Source organism: Guillardia theta, assembly GCF_000315625.1.
Source record: "Guillardia theta CCMP2712 unplaced genomic scaffold GUITHscaffold_23, whole genome shotgun sequence".
In the NCBI taxonomy this organism is placed as follows: domain Eukaryota; class Cryptophyceae; order Pyrenomonadales; family Geminigeraceae; genus Guillardia; species Guillardia theta.
Genome location: NW_005434651.1, coordinates 555,905 through 570,297, shown reverse-complemented (window position 1 = coordinate 570,297; position 14,393 = coordinate 555,905). Strand labels below are relative to the sequence as shown.

Below are 14,393 nucleotides of genomic sequence, written 5' to 3'. Positions count from 1 at the left end.
GCCCCCTGTCGGATCATGATGATATATGATTGAATGATCGTGGGGTGACTTCCGCTAAAGAATAAACAGAGAAACTTCGACACCGGCGGTCATTCTCCCTGTCACCATGAGCGTTGGATTCCTGCACAAACACATAAACAACCAACCTCCGAATGTGACAGTGGTTACCAGGCATCCCATGGTACGTCGCGAGAGGATCTTGTCTCAGCATGCCCTTGCGCATGTATTCTTCAATCTCCTGCTCACGTCGCCAATAAGAAGCTCAGTCTCAAGGGTTCACGAGTCAAAACGAGCACATTTTGCAGAGCTTGAATCCTCTGCTTCAAAACGGACCGTTGGGAGGCTCGAACAAGCTTCTCCTCCTCCTCGTAACTCCTGATACGTCATCACCGAGGCTCCTCCGATCCCTCACACCCTCCAACCTCAGTCTTGACAACAAGTGCTGCAACAACCGAGATTTATGACCCGGCCCTTGAAACGTCGAAGGTGCCCACCGCACATTCTCTTGTATTGGCATTCCTTTCATAAGGATGCGTCAAAAAAACATGGCCTTCGTAGGGTCACACATGCAACCAGCCATCGATGATGCCGCATGCCAATACAACTTGATGAAAATCAGTCGCAAGAGCGGTTAGGTAAGAGACAGCAACCTGGTCTTCTTTGATGGCCGACAGGTCAGGATAGCCTTTGTTCGTTTCGAACTCCGGAACTTCTCCTTCATGCCCAGACGAGCCTTCGGTCACAGTCAATGAAATCTGATCGATTGATCGATGATAGAAAGAAATAATACCCAAGGCCGACAGGGAAACACAGAGTGCAACTGCGAAGAGCACAACTAAAGGAGTGTAGAATCCACTCTTGTCCTGCAAGACAGAAAACATCAACTAAATTGGTCGACCAAACATGTTCAAGCATCACAACAACATCCAATGTCAGCTCTATCTACATCAATATCTCTGTCTCAATATCATCGTATGCACAATCTCTGTTCGTGCCATCAGCATGCGTCCTGCTTCAGAAAGCATGGATGGTTCCTCCTCTCAGAATGCCGTCCTCACAACCCCAGCATGCCATTGCTCCCCGTTCATTCATCGTTCAATGGTTCTACTGTTTCATTGTTCCATCGAACAACCGCTTCATTGTCGTTCCTCTCTCTTCAGCATTACCTGCCCTCTTCTGCTCTTGTGCGCCATAGCCCGACGACAGAATTACCGCAATCCACCCTCATCCCCTCACAACTGCTCAGTCCGGGCCCCGGGTCAGGCCCCGGGTCGAGATCCGAAGGTCCCAGGAGTACTGAAACCGACTCATACAGCCCGCTGTGACACAACGGCTGCCAATCCCTGTCGACCAAACGTTGCGGTTTCCCATCGGAATAATCGGAAGGAAAAAACACAACGTTCTGAGAAACCTACCTGGTCAGCGCTGACGTGTGCGGGGACCACCCCTGTGACCAGCCATTTTCGATGCACCGATAGGACCCTACCCAGATGATAAAAAACTGGACAGACTCAGACCCTATCAAATGATGGGATAAAGGAGGGTGAAAGGCATTGCTCGATGCCAACTACCCCCATTTTCGGTATGAGAGAGCACCCCCTTGGGCCAGGTGAAATCCAAGCGTGACGAAAAAGCATTTTTTCATTTTTAAAGCGAAGCGATTCAACTCCAGCTCCGTGCACCGGTCGAATAAGAACTACCCCTCATTTTGGCCTTGATGTACCAGGCTTCAGACTTCAGTCAATACTACCCCCCATGGAGATCCACCCCTCGTTACTCCACTGAACCCATTCCAAGTTGAGTCAACAAATAAAAACATTCAAACGTTGTCAAGCTTACCTCAGTCTTACGCCAAAGGTTGTTTCTTTCTCCAAAGCACCCCACCCGAGGAAAAGCATTTAACTCTATGGACCCAAGTACCAATGTACCCCTGATAGATCATATGTGAACAAGGGGTAAAAATTGGGACTAACCACCCCCTACCCCACAAACTTTTCCTCCAGTTACAATGCCCTTGCGTCCCCCAATTTTAAGTATTAGTTTACAACAAAACGGCAACGTTTCTGGACCCCGATGCTGACAGCTTGTTTAAAGCACCCCACCCTTCGTTTTCCTCCTTCAGCTGGGAAAGCGTAGGGGTGTTAATAAATCATTGTTTCACCCCACCCCGCACCACGTGAACTATCATTTGCAATCTGTTCCGATAGGACCACTACCCCCATAGATCATCAATTATCTAGTGTCAAGGTAGGGTAGAAATCGATGTATCGGACTACCCTACCCCTCCGTATCTGGGGCAGTCCGAAGAGATATGCCACAGCTGAATAACCCCGCAACACCACCTACCCCCAATTTAACTGAGATATTAGGGGGTACGCGGCAGCTCAGTTGAGCTTCAGCCTCTTTCCCCCTGCCGCTCTCCACTGTACCATGAGCTGCTCGAAATAATTTAGCTCCTTTACCTCCAGCTCCTCCTTCATCTCCTCCTCTTCCTTCCCTTCTTTCCCTTGAAGCTATCCTTCGTCCTTGCCCCTCTTGTTCTCTCGGGAATCAAACTTGTTCACTTGTGTTCTCCTGCTCCTAACTCTCACTGGGCGATTGGCATGACTATAACATACCGAACCTATCTAACCCACCCACCTCTAGCTCCTACAATTGTTTGCTCGTCCCATTTATTTCCTAACGATGAGCACTTGCTACTTTTCTCCATCCCTTCCTTCATTGTATATCAGCATGCTGCTAAGAGCCTCTGAGATACGCAATCTCCACAGCTGCGCATCCGCATCCGCATTTCCCTGCTAGAATTGCTGCTCCCTTCATATCTTGAGGAGTTTATGTTGTCCTTTGCTCTGCTAGCTTCCTCATGTCAACGACTGAACCGGCTGCGGCTGAGCCTCGTGCCTGACTCACCTGGTGTACAGACTGCATTGAAGAAAGAAGTGTACCCAACAACGAACATGATCCCTCCCAGAGAAACAAGGATCGTACCAAGAAGGAAGGCAGGAGAGTTTGGAGCAAGCACTACAGCGAAGGACGCAATCACACTGACGGAGAGCGACATCGTCTCGCTGTTCAGTCTTAGGCAGGGGGACGCAGCGAGACATCTGGTGAGCATGGTGGTGGAGTTTTGCTGAGAAATTCCTGACCATTGGAGCAGGGGATCTCGCTAACAGCATTGAAGGCAGCGTGCAGGAGGCTCGGAGTACCCAAGTGGCCGTACCTCCGAGCTCACTGTGTAGAGCAGCAGACGAATGTCAAGAACGCCAGCGACGATTTGTTAGCCTTCTTTGACGTGAAAAGATCGAGTTCACCAAATCCCAGCGGGGGGCAAGTAGCAGCTAGCACGACCATGGTCGCGCCGGAAGGAGGCAGGAAACAGAGCATGGGGGTGGCAGTAGCAGATTTTAGTTTTGGGTTGAACACGCTGGAGCTCGATTCGTTGCTGCAAGAAGCGCTATGTCACGTCGAATCACGATGATGTAGATTAACCACCGATTGATAAGCGAACAATGATTTCTTTGTAATGTTAATTTTGGAAAAAATCAATAACCTCTAATTGGAATGAAACTCTCTGACAATCAAGAGAGGAGTACTTGTATCGATGTTGAGAGAATCTTGCTGGGTGCACAGAATGTGGTGAGGGAGTAGAAGGCATAGGCTGAGAATTCAATCAAAAATCTAGGATACATTGACTTTGACGTTCTGGAGCTGCGCAAGGTACTGCAGGCTCAAGTTAGCCGGGGAGAATAGTGAGGAGAAGAATGAGAGGGCTGAGAAGATAGAGGTACAAGAAGCCGGATGGGTCAGAGAAGGAGGGAGGAGATTGGTCGTTACCTTGTCAGGGACTCCGAGGGTCTTGAGGTCTTTGATCTTGTTCTGCTTGATCTTCTCTATTCTCATGCGCTCCTTCTCAATCTCATATCGGACCTGCCGCAAGATCAGAGGAGGGAGAGGAGGAGAGGGGGGGGGCGGGGGGATCAGGATCAGGAAGAGGAGCAGGAGCAGGAGCAGGAAGAGCTGCTGACCTTAGCACCCTCGTCCAGGAATTCCTGCCTCTGCCTCGCCTTCTTCTCCATGTTCTCAGCAATCTAAGCAGTCTTGTCAGATCCTTCTCCTCCTCCTCCTCCTCCTCCTCCTCCTCCTCCACTACCACCACCTCCTCCTCCTCCTCCTCAGTCAACGTTCTCTCTCTCTCCATCTCTCCCCTCCAACTCCTCCACAACCACAACGTCTTGCCTGCATGCGTAACGCGGCATTGTGGGCCAAGTTCTCTTCCCTCCGCTGTCGCTCCTTGGCAAGCAACTGAGCCTCAGCCGTCTTCTGCACGTGGAGGATCTTCTGGAACTGCTCCTTCTCCATCTGGGCGGCCTGAGACATGACAGCCTGTTTCTGCCTCTGCATCTCATCCCTCGATCGCTGGATATCCTCGAGCTGCTGCTGCTTCCTGGCCGCCTCAGCTCGTTCCTGCCGAGATCACTCGCGTCAAGGTTTCCTGCCGGAAGAAGAGGAACTTGTTTACCCTCTCGCGCCATGAGCGCTCATAATCCTCCGCCGCGCGCTTAGCACGGAGAGCGTCCATCTCAGCAGCCCTGTCGTTCTGCTTCTCCTGCATCGCCCGAAGCCTTGCCACCTCCTCTGCTTTCCTTCTGTGCTCAGCCTCGAGCTCTTCTTGCCTCTCTTGCTCTCTGCCAGGATGTGTCAGGGAGCTGTCAGGTACTGCATGTAGCAAGCTCACTTTCTATCCCTTTCAGCGATGTATGCCGCTATCCTCATCTCCTCCTCCTCCTGAGCCTGCTTCATCTGTCGCTTCCTCTCCAGCTGCTCCTTGTTGGCTTGAGCAGCTTCGGCCAGCATTTCTTGCGCCGCTCGCTTGCGCTCAGCCTCTCGCTCCATCTCTTGCTGTCTGATCTCTTCAGCTTTCTTGAGCATGGCTTCTCTCTCCATGTCCAGTTGTTCCATCTCCCTGATCCTCTCCTGCTCTCGCTGCTGGATCTGAGTTTGAATGATCTGAGCGCCGCGCAACCGCTCCTGCTTCTTCTGCACTTCGCGCTCTTCAGCCAACCTGCGGGCAAGTCCTGTTAGCTGACCAACCACATAACAAGCACAAGTCACCTGATCGCCTTGTTTCTCTCGGCTTCAATCTTTCTCTCGAATTCTCTCTCTTGCTCCTGCTGATCCTTGATTATCATCTGCTTCTCCAGCAACTGCGAAAGGTCCGTCACAGACCGCACGGGATCACTCAAAGAGCAAAAGAACCTGAGCGTCTCGGATCGTCACGCATTTGGCGTACAGAGTCATCTGATTCATTTGCTTCACAGCATCACTCTGCTCCAGTTTCGCCTTCTCGGCATTCGAGTGCAACATCGCCGCCAGCTCCTCGTCTTCGAGCTCCAAGTCTGACTTCTCCAAGTGGGCCTTCCTGCTCGCCTCCATCGCCAGCATCCTCTCCTTCCTCTCCTTCGCCTTGGCCTGCGCAGCCGCTCGCATCTCTTGTTCCTCCCGCCGACGACTCTCAGCTTGATTCAAGGTTTCAGCACGAGCCGCTCTTCTGATTCGATCCATCTCGTCCTGGGTGATGACGACAGAGTCCATCTCCACCTTCTCGTTCTTCTCGAGCTTGCGCACGGTCTTCTGTGATCTCGTGGCCCTGTTCTCTGATGGCCGTGCAGATCTGTCGCTTGTTGGCCCAAAGAGTGATTCATCTACTCCGCCGTTCCCACTTACCCTCTTGTACTTGCCCAGCGACCGTGAGGAAGCCGTCGCGTTTGAATTGCCTGATCCGGCAGAGGACACTGATCGCTGAGAGAGCCTGGTATGATCCATCGTCTTGGCTGCCTCTTTGCTCGCGGTGGTGGTGCTGTACAAGAACGAAGTGGATTTCACCTAAGAACTGATCTGAAGACACTTGATCAAAGATGGGTTTCTGCAAGGAGAAGAAGTGAGGTAAAACAAATACATATTTCCTCAACAAAGTCATAATTCTGCACACGATCACGTATCATTTCTTGCCCAATTCTTCACAACTGTTCAGATCCTTCCTGTCCGACTCCTTTCATCAACATACAAAAGAGTGCTTGCTAGTTGCTAGTTGCTCTGGACTAGCGTTGTGTTTTTTTCATCTCTGCATCACCATCGATGCTCTATCGATGCTCCACCTAATTCTTTCATCATCTTGTTCCCTTTCCTATCTATCATCTGCCCTCGTCGTCATTGTTCGGTGGCCTGCGTTGAATGTAAATCCACAAGAAGAGCTATCGCGTTCCTCTGTACTTCACTCTCAGCTGGTTTGTTTAACTAGAATCCTGTTGTGCTGCTGGACAGTTTGATAAGCTATATTCCTTCTGTGGTGCTGCCCACTGTATACTACACTTACAACAACCCTTCGACGTCTGGTCTCTCAGCCACCTGCTCAGTTCACCTCCAACACTCCTTTCGGAAGTTCCTGAACATCTCCCTCCTCTCTCCCCTCCTCTCTCCCCTCCTCTCTCCCCTCCCCTCTCCTCTCTCCCCTCCCCTCCCCTCCCCTCCCCTCCTCTCTACTCTCGTTTCATCGTTGTCGCGCAGCTTCAAACGGCAGACCTTTTTTTTATTAATCGGTTGTGAGAGCAAAAGGGGGTGGGGGGACTTGATTTCAGAAATAAGGGGGGTAGGGTTCAGCAAGTACGGGTATGCTTCTGATTAAATGGGTGGGATCAAGTGGGGTCTCTTCTGAGTTCAAGGGGTACTGGGGCAACATGTACTAGGAAAATCCGATGTTCACTTGCCAGACTCAAAGAGGTAAATGCTGGAAGATTTCAGAAATTTAGTCTCGATAAATTGAAATTTCAGTCAAAACTTCCTGCAGAACGAATTCGTTGGTCAAATTGGGGTTCGGCCCGTCCGGGGAACCTCCGGTCGGACTCGCCGGGTGCCGACGACTAACTCTAAAATCAGTTTTATACTGACCATAGAAGCCCGCCTCAGACAGATCATGGATGAAAAGGAGATAGAGCAAACTCCGAGGTTGACGGGTGCAGGGAGGGGGGTGGGGGTCAGTGATGATGACAAAGTAGGGGTGTATTTCACTAGATTAGTACGGGTAATCGTAGGAAGTGCAGATCTGGCTGGGTAAATTTTGCTGGGGAGTCAAGTAAAGTATTTCTGAGAGCAAGGGGAGGGGGGTATGTTGTGAGACTATTCAAAAGGGGGTACTTTAGATAGTCAAATAACTGAAAAAGGAGGTGGGGTAGTGAATACTGGGGGTGATAGTAGTGACTGTCGGGGATCGATGATGGGGGTATCTTGGGAAAGGCGTGTGGGTAGAGTAGTAAATTCAAGGGGTTGTGGGGTGGTGGTTGGATATAGGGTAGGGTACTCTTGGGCAACACCAAGTGACTTCCGCTCTGAGCAGGGGTAGGTAGCATTGAATTGATGGGTGTTTAAGGAGGGGGTAGGGTGAAGAAAGATGTGACCGTTTTGTTGGTAGGGTGGGTGAAAATCATTGCAGTAGTAGATAATGGCAGGGAGGGCGAGGGAGAGAGGGGATATGGAGGAGAGGAAACCTGTACGGGAGATAGCAGATAGAGGCAGGAGCGGAGAGATGGAGATTGAAACAGCAAAATTCGACCTGAGGAATAGCTTGCACCATTCCATTTTGAGGGGACTCGAATCCGCAAAGATGAAACCACAAGTCTTATCCTGATACATCATCGAGGATCAATTCAATTCTAGAATCTATATGCAAGTTGAAAGTAACATGAAGCGGGTTAGCGGTGTATTCATTTGAATGGAGGTCGACTTGCTTGATGAATGGTCAACCCGACTAGCTACAAAAGAGGATTGTCCATGGCCCGACTAGCTACAAAAGAGGATTGTCCATGGGAACGATGCCTGGCTTCGAGTCCGTGATGCTCTTGTTTGTTGCAGGATACGATGGAGCTTGTGAAGAATGTTTGGGGCATGTTTGAGAGTCTTGTGCAAGGAAATTCTAAGATCGAGCAAGAAGATGCGATGGCCGTCGATTCACATCCGCAGGCTGAAGTTGTGCAACAACCAACTGTTGACGGTCTTCTATCCTTGTGCATTGTCTGCAGCTAATACATTACACCATCAGATGCATCCAGCTCCCTAGAAACCCTGAAGCTTGATGATCAGAGGTACGCTAACATGTCGTCGTGAACTTGTGCTGCGGAGAAACGGTAACAGGGTCGGCCTGACCAGGAGCGCGGAGGAGAACCTGCCTGCTCTCTTTGCTGCCGTTGAGTCAGGGGATGTGAGTAGCTTTGGACAGCATCTCACTGATAAGAAGCTGCTGTCCTGCTTGAGCCCAGCAGGAAGTAGCCTTGCGTACGAGGCTGCCAGGCGAGGGCACGTGGACTGCTTGCGAGCCATCCTTGCTCAGGGAGGGAACCCGGACATTTCGAATGCAAACAGTCTGACGCCGCTGATTGGAGCGATTGAAGGAGGCAGCCTTGAATGTGTGAAGATCCTGCTGGATGCTGGCGCGGATGTGCACTACAAGATCGAGAGCGGGGACACCGCTATGTTCATGGCCGCCTACCATGGAATGGCGGAGACGATCTCGTTGCTTGCGGTGCAGAGAGGATGGATGGTGGTAGCGAGTGCGGGTGACACTTGCCTGTCTGTAGGAAAGAGGAGGAAACGTCAACGAGAAGGATATTGATGGGAGGACGCCCATCTTTGCGGCTGCTGTGAGTGACATCGGGGAAGCTTCATTAGCTCTTTAGAGGAGTGACTCTGATTTGCAGAACACTGGGAAAATCGATTGTGTTAAGCTTCTTCATGTAAGGCGAGGCATGTCGAACGGAAGGAGATTGACAATGTCTCCAGAAACTCGGGGCTGAAGTCAAGATAGAAGATGAAGATGGCGAGACGCCCTATGACGCCGCAGCGATGACAGGGCAGAATGAGTGCATGTTGTTCATCGAGCAGGTTGAAGCAACCCGAGCTTGACGTTTGTGAGGTTTCTGCTGTTAGGTGGGCGGAAAGTCATGACCCGAACAAGTTGGATGCTACTATTTCTTTCAAGGTGTACATAACAATGAGGATTTGCTGGCTGTCAAGACAAGAGTTCGCCGAGAGAAGTCGCTCGACATCACTAGGCATGGTGCGATCGATACAACCTCATCCTATCGAGATAGAGCAGATCACTCGGGCCCCCCAAGATTTTCCTGCGAAGACGAAAGAATCAAATACCTTTCCAAAGAATCGAAGCGAAACCATACATTTTTTCTCTCATTGGAGAGCTGAGCCGAATGTCCTAGAAATTTGAATCATCAGATGGTGCAACGTGACAAAAACAACATTAAACACATAACAGAATTGAAAACTCGTATTACAGATATTCACGCCCGGTTACATAAATCACAACTCACCCAATTCTGCAGCCTGCTCGTTGGTCCTGATACTGGATGTCCCTTGCAGCTGAAGTCACCGAAGCTCGTGCTCTTGGGCCTCGAGGAGCTGACGAGAAAGTTTTCACCTTCAATGACAGCAAGAAACAAACTCTTCTAGACACCTGAGCATTCCCGATCCCTGTAACGATCTCTTGGGTGACTGGTCCATCGCGGTTGTTTCTGCATCCGTCGAATCACATCAGCGACATGCTCTGAATCGTGACAGCAAGAGGACCTTTGTTTTCAGCGCCTGAAATAGAGGCGGTTGTGCTGTGAAACGATCGTAAGAAGGGATGTCAGAATTTTAGACCCCAGTGAGATGTGAAGTGTGTTTACGTATTGTTGGCGTTCTTGGAAGCTTCCTGGTGTCGGCTTGGCTCATGCATCTTCATCAAGTCAAGAGTCTCGACAAGGGATACACCAACGATTATGTGCGAGATGGGAGCGTCATGCAAAACAGAAGCATGCACACCTCCTTTTGCTGTTCCTGGAAGTGCAACCCTCGTCTAGAAGACACGATCAGAGACGCATAGCAGATGATTCGCAGTCACAACACCTTTGCTCGTCTTGTGGTGGGAAGCTTGTATGCGTTGGTGTATGTCTCTGGACTGAGGTAAGTTGACTTGCTGAACAGCTGGGAAGCAGCACGGGTAAATCGGAGACTGCCTTGGTAACGCTGCAGCGATATCTGCCCATCATGCATCAACGGCCGGCATTGATGAGCGACATGACTCACGGCAAAGATCTTGCTGTGTAGCTCTCCTCCTCCTCCATCCGTATCGTTCGGAGCGAGTTCGACGGCCATCTGGAACGAGTCACGAAGAGGTTTTAGCAAGCTCGTTGGGCATACATGACGTTCCTTCCTGTATGGTAGACAGCACCTGACTTCTCGAGAGGGTTTGTATCCTTCACGCACAGAGACTATGTCAGCTCGATCCAGGACGTTGTTTCCCAGGACTCACAATTACAAGCCCCCCCGAGGTGTATCCTCGGACCCTGTCAACCTGGGAGCAGGAGGTGGAGGAGAAGGAGTAGGAGGAGCTGGAGTAGGAGTGGTACTGCTTCCTCGTCCTAGCTTCCTCTCCCTGATGCTCCTCCAGGAAGCGCAAGTCGGCGGCATGCGACAAACCGAGTTCTCCCGGCAATGCCATGATCGATCTTCCAGGGCGCTGAGGCGGACTGCATCAAGTGCGGGATCACTGCATGGTAGGGTGCAGATAATGGAATATTTGATGGGGTGGGGTACAAAATTGTGTATGAAGTACCGGTTATATATAATGATTTGTGTCAAATTCTCATATGGTGGGTATAAAACTTGAGGGGTAGGGTACTCATTAGCGAGGGTTGCGATTAGGAGGTAGCAGGAGAAGCTTCGCCACCATGAGCGACGTAAGCGAGGAGGGGAGGAGGGGAGGAGAGGAGGGAGGCGAGGACCAGGACCAGGACCAGGAACTGGATATGGGGTGTGAGGGAAGAGGAGGAGATGGTGGTGGTGGTGGTGGTGGTGGGGAGGGGGAGGGAGGGTGGCAAGGCAAGCCAGTAGGATCGCGGGTAGGGAAGAGCGCAAGAGGGGGGGAAGAGGGAGGAAAAGGATAGGTCAAGTCACCCATGTGAACTAAAATGTGAGCAGGACATGATGGAAGACGAAGACTACGAGTTCGATTACGAGGACTCCGACCAAGAACAGGATGACGGGCAGGTGGACATGGAGAATGAGTACTACACAGCGAAAGGTGCGATGGAGGTAGAGCGTGCATGGGCAAGGCTGATCATGGCGCAATGAGCAGGCCACCTACAAGACGGGCAGCTTCAGTCGGCCCTTGAAGGGTTTCAGAAAGTGTTGGACATGCAATCAGATAGCAAGGGAGAGTGGGGGTTCAAGGCCCTGAAGCAGATGGTCAAGGCGCTGTTCCGGCAGTCGAGATACGATGAGATGATGAAGAGATACAAGGAGCTTCTTGTGTACCTGCACGTGGTGACCAAGAATCAGAGCGAAAAGGTGAAGGTGGGAGGGGAGGGCTGCATCGATGGCTGACTTGTCTTCAGGTCATGACCAAGATCGTTGACTTCGTGTCTGGATCACCAGACATGGACTTCCTAGAAACCTTCTACGACACAACCCTGACGGCCCTCAAGGACTCTCTTAATGAACGCCTGTGGTTCAAGACCAACATGAAACTGGCGAAGCTGTGGTTTGATAAGCATGAGTTCAATCGGTTGCAGGTGAGGAAAGCTTGTCAAGTAGTGACTTTGTAGCTCCCTGGCTCTTGTTGCTCTCTGGGAGGATAGATCGAAAGATGGTGTCGCTGATTGCGGGGGTTTTAGAAAATTCTCAAGGAATTGCATCGATCATGTACGACCGATGCTGGTCAAGACGATCAGAAGAAGGGGACGCAGGTCTGCGAGGAGACGGAGGCGAGCTGGAAGCCAGCTGACTTGAGACGACAGCTTCTGGAGCTCTACTCCCTGGAGATTCAGATGCACACTGAGAAGAAGGACAACAAGAAACTTCGATCGACGTACGAGCAGGCGATGAAGGTCCGTCTGCACGCCCGGGGAGGAGGAAGAGGCTGAACGCCCGGGGCAGGTCAAGAGCGCCATCCCCCACCCCCTCATCATGGGAGTGATCCATGAGTGCGGCGGCAAGATGCACATGCAGGAGCGAGATTGGGGTGAGAGGAAGACACGAAGATTGGGAGGGGAGGAGGGAGGAGAGAGGAGGGAGGAGGGGAAGGGAGAGGGGATGGGGAAGGGAGAGGGGATGGTGATGGAGAGGAGAACGATTCTCTGTGTTGAGTGGTTGCTTTCAGCTTCTGCTTCCAAGTGCTTGTTTGATGCTTTCAAGAATTACGATGAGGCTGGCAATCAGGTAATCACGAGCTTATGTTGCCTCTTGCTTTACGGCATACCCCCTCCCATCCCAACCTCTCCTCTCCTCTCCCCTCCCCTCCCCTCCCCTCCCCTCACATCACATCACATCACATCACATCACATCACATCACATCACATCACATCACATCACATCACATCACATCACATCACATCACATCACATCACATCACATCACATCACATCACATCACATCCTTGCCTCTCCTCGTATCTCCTATCTCCAATCTCATATCATTTTCTCTCATACTCTTTTCTTTCATCTCATCTCGTCTCTCTTGAGAGACCTGACATTTTCTGCAAGAAACGCATTCAATGCCTCAAGTACCTCATCCTTGGAAAAATGCTCTCAATGGAAGACGCCAACATCTTTGAAGCTCCCGAGGTAATGTTGAGCACAGAGGACTCGGTTACAATCATGGAGATGATGATGATGATGATGATGATGATGATGATGATGATGATGATGATGATGATGATGCAGGTCAAACCTTACAAGCAAGACCCCGAGATAACAGCAATGAACGACTTGATGATGGCGTATCAGCGGGACGAGATCAAAAACTTTGAAAACATTTTGTCGAGAAACCAGAAGGTATATTGGGAAAAGACTCTTTCTCACCTTCCTCTCGCTTCATTTCATCTTATCTTCCTTCTCTGCTCTGAAACACTACTTGAAACTCATCTCCTCCTTGCCGTCTTGCGCCCCTCATGTTTGTTGGAACGAGCAGAAGATCATGGAGGATCCTTTCATTCGGAATTACATTCAAGATCTCTTGAAGAATATTAGAACCCAGGTGAGATTGTGTCGACAAGTAGACGACTGCAACTCTGTCCGTCTCTAACAACTTCTCCTCTCCTTGCCTCTCCTCTCCTTGCGCTCCTTCTCGTCTCCTTCAACGGCAGGTGCTTGTCAAGACCATCAAGCCGTACACGAGGATCAAGATCCCGTCGATCGCTGCTGAGCTCAACATCCCTGAAGTAAGAGGAGCGCAACAGGGAGGGGGGAGAGGAAAAGAAGGGAGAGGAGGGGAGGGGAGGGAAAAAATGAGCAGGGCACTCACGAAGTTTCTCGCAGTCGGACGTTGAGGCTCTCCTCGTGTCGCTTATCCTCGATCGCAAGATCATCGCAAAGATTGACCAGGTGCTGAAGATACAGAGAGGAAGCGCTGAAGAGGCGCAAGGGACGGGTGGCTAGGGGATCAGGGGGTAGGGGAGGAGGGGACGGGTAGGAAGGCGGACTAGGGGAAGGCAAGGGAAGCAGAGGAAGACGAATTGAAGGATGGCATGCAGGTCAACCACATGCTCGTCTTGGATACGGCAGATGATGCCAAGAGCAAGTACGAGGCGCTCGACCAGGTGAAGGGATGGCAAGCGAAGCGCCGGGAAGGAGGAGGAGAAGGAGGAGGAGGTGGTGGTGTAGGTGGTGGTGGTGGAGGAGGAGGAGGCGATTGGAAGGGAGGGAGCTGGAGGCAGGAGGGGAATGACTTGGCGGCAGTGGCGGGAAAAGCTTTCAGCGCTTCATGCAACGGTGATCAACAAGATAGGACAGACTTAGAAACAGTAAAGTCTTCACCTCCTGCTTGTTGCCTTGACCCCCCCTCCGCCCCCATCACTCTAACTCTCATCCCTCGTTCCGATTCCTGAAAGAAATTCTCCTTTGTCATTTTGATATGATTGTTATGTACAAAAAGAACAAGCTTGCCTCGTCTTAGTTCTTCTTACTCTCACTTCATCATCTCCCCCTTAGCCATGTCACTCGGTCTTCTCATTGCCCACTCTCGCTCCTGCAAAGAATGTGAAAGAATGAAGCGATCAAACTGAATTCATCATCATCGTCATCATCCACAACAACAGCAGTATCATCGCCGTCGTCGTCGTCATCATCATCATCAACATTCATAACAACACTACTGCTCCTTTGCGTCTCCCCCCTGCTCTTCCTCTCCCTCTCCCTCTCCTTCTCCTCCTTTCCCCGCTCCCTCCCCAAGTCTTCTTCTCACCTCGTCGGTTACGATTGGAATGTCTTTTCCAGGTATGAAGGGCGATCCCACCCTCGGTCGCTTCAATTTCTGATTTTCGCTGTAGCTACAAGGGGGTCGAATGTTAA

At 50.9% G+C, this 14,393-nt stretch overlaps 5 protein-coding genes across 5 annotated transcripts; 3 read left to right on the top strand and 2 right to left on the bottom strand.

The window, feature by feature from the left end:
- The first annotated feature begins 2,919 nt into the window (after window positions 1–2,919).
- Window positions 2,920–3,580, top strand: GUITHDRAFT_151926 (hypothetical protein). Its single transcript, XM_005835030.1, has 2 exons — window positions 2,920–3,107; window positions 3,158–3,580. Exons 1-2 carry the CDS (start codon window positions 2,958–2,960, stop codon window positions 3,476–3,478), a joined length of 471 nt encoding a protein of 156 aa, XP_005835087.1. The 5' UTR covers window positions 2,920–2,957; the 3' UTR covers window positions 3,479–3,580.
- A 98-nt stretch (window positions 3,581–3,678) lies between these two features.
- Window positions 3,679–5,823, bottom strand: GUITHDRAFT_137050 (hypothetical protein; the record flags this gene model as incomplete). Its single annotated transcript, XM_005835029.1, has 8 exons — window positions 3,679–3,720; window positions 3,835–3,927; window positions 4,026–4,088; window positions 4,327–4,464; window positions 4,520–4,685; window positions 4,736–5,062; window positions 5,113–5,204; window positions 5,257–5,823. The coding sequence occupies 8 exons, from the start codon at window positions 5,821–5,823 to the stop codon at window positions 3,679–3,681; spliced, it is 1,488 nt and encodes a 495-aa protein (XP_005835086.1).
- A 2,509-nt stretch (window positions 5,824–8,332) lies between these two features.
- GUITHDRAFT_39798 (hypothetical protein) lies at window positions 8,333–8,699 on the top strand (the record flags this gene model as incomplete). The annotated part of the gene is made up of 2 exons (XM_005835028.1): window positions 8,333–8,572; window positions 8,628–8,699. Coding segments are annotated over 2 exons (312 nt in total), but the record flags the coding sequence as incomplete, so codon positions are not given.
- Window positions 8,700–9,959: 1,260 nt separating this feature from the next.
- GUITHDRAFT_151925 (hypothetical protein) lies at window positions 9,960–10,566 on the bottom strand. Its single transcript, XM_005835027.1, has 5 exons — window positions 10,358–10,566; window positions 10,246–10,301; window positions 10,128–10,200; window positions 10,044–10,083; window positions 9,960–9,998 (listed from the first exon to the last, which is right to left on the bottom strand). Exons 1-3 carry the CDS (start codon window positions 10,544–10,546, stop codon window positions 10,128–10,130), a joined length of 318 nt encoding a protein of 105 aa, XP_005835084.1. The 5' UTR covers window positions 10,547–10,566; the 3' UTR covers window positions 9,960–9,998; window positions 10,044–10,083.
- A 462-nt stretch (window positions 10,567–11,028) lies between these two features.
- Window positions 11,029–13,841, top strand: GUITHDRAFT_106181 (hypothetical protein; the record flags this gene model as incomplete). Its single annotated transcript, XM_005835026.1, has 14 exons — window positions 11,029–11,128; window positions 11,183–11,394; window positions 11,442–11,618; window positions 11,721–11,792; window positions 11,844–11,933; window positions 11,983–12,067; window positions 12,206–12,264; window positions 12,588–12,668; window positions 12,768–12,878; window positions 13,015–13,080; window positions 13,190–13,264; window positions 13,362–13,427; window positions 13,577–13,642; window positions 13,782–13,841. The coding sequence occupies 14 exons, from the start codon at window positions 11,029–11,031 to the stop codon at window positions 13,839–13,841; spliced, it is 1,320 nt and encodes a 439-aa protein (XP_005835083.1).
- Window positions 13,842–14,393: the final 552 nt, after the last annotated feature.